The sequence below is a fragment of the Montipora capricornis genome, chromosome 11, assembly GCF_036669925.1.
Source record: "Montipora capricornis isolate CH-2021 chromosome 11, ASM3666992v2, whole genome shotgun sequence".
NCBI lineage: Eukaryota > Metazoa > Cnidaria > Anthozoa > Scleractinia > Acroporidae > Montipora > Montipora capricornis.
The window spans coordinates 2,097,321-2,098,171 of NC_090893.1; the positions used below are offsets into that span (position 1 = coordinate 2,097,321).

Consider the following 851-nt stretch of genomic DNA (forward strand, 5'->3'; position numbering starts at 1 on the left):
CTTAATAGAGGTTTCCCAAAATGTAGTATAAAATATGGTAAAAATGGAACTGTAAGATGTATACAGTATATTGTACCGGTTCACAACAACAGTAACACAAAATATTAGAAAAGCATCAAGTAATTTAAGGAAGTTCGTGCTTATACAGTACTAACGTTGTTTGAAAGGCAATCGCCTTTGCTGTAAACCACATTAATAAAGTTTTGCATTCAACATGATGTGAAAAAATCAGTTATTATTGTCGGCAATTTAAGACTGCGTAACTTGATTTGATGGAGCAAATCGCTCACTTTGCTTAGGGCCAACGACAGTTCTTCATGACCGTTAAACTGTGCAAAGTCTTTCAGCTGTTCAGTCACTTCCTCTGCCTTTTGTATTGTCTTTATGACAGGGTGTTTGAGCTCAGGGTCAAACTCATCTTCTTCTTCTTCCTCATTTGTTCTGTCTTGTTTTTCGGCTTGGGCAGATAACATAACATCCTCGTCATCAATAATTTGCTCCCGTATCTCATTCCTCCACTTGGGATTGGTTTTGTCGATGTTTCCTGAGCATACATATATGCTGTCTTCTGCGAAGATGAACACTTCAGCATCACAGGAAGAGCCAACAAAAAAGGCCCACGTATGCCTCTGTTTGGCCTGCTTTCTTCGCCTACATCGCCGTCCCTTTTCGTTCAGGCTTGTATCGGGTAGACCTCTCCAAAAGCTGCCGGTTTCATCCATGTTCCACACATTCTCTGGATTCCATCCTCGTGTGATCTCTCTTACGCGCTCGTTCCAGCTTTCCAGCGTTTCCTTGCTCACATCCCCGTCCTCTCCCGCATTGGCCATTTTCTGAAGGTTGTAACGCTG

General features: G+C 42.2%; 1 protein-coding gene across 1 annotated transcript; it reads right to left on the reverse strand.

Annotated features, from left to right (window-relative positions):
* Positions 1 to 209: 209 nt before the first annotated feature.
* Positions 210 to 830, reverse strand: LOC138023000 (uncharacterized). Its single transcript, XM_068870035.1, has one exon. The coding sequence runs from the start codon at positions 828 to 830 to the stop codon at positions 210 to 212; it is 621 nt and encodes a 206-aa protein (XP_068726136.1).
* Positions 831 to 851: the final 21 nt, after the last annotated feature.

Coding starts and splice junctions, on each gene's coding strand:
- LOC138023000 (XM_068870035.1), bottom strand. CDS start 830: ATGGCCAATGCGGGAGAGGACGGGGATGTGAGCAAGGAAACGCTGGAA.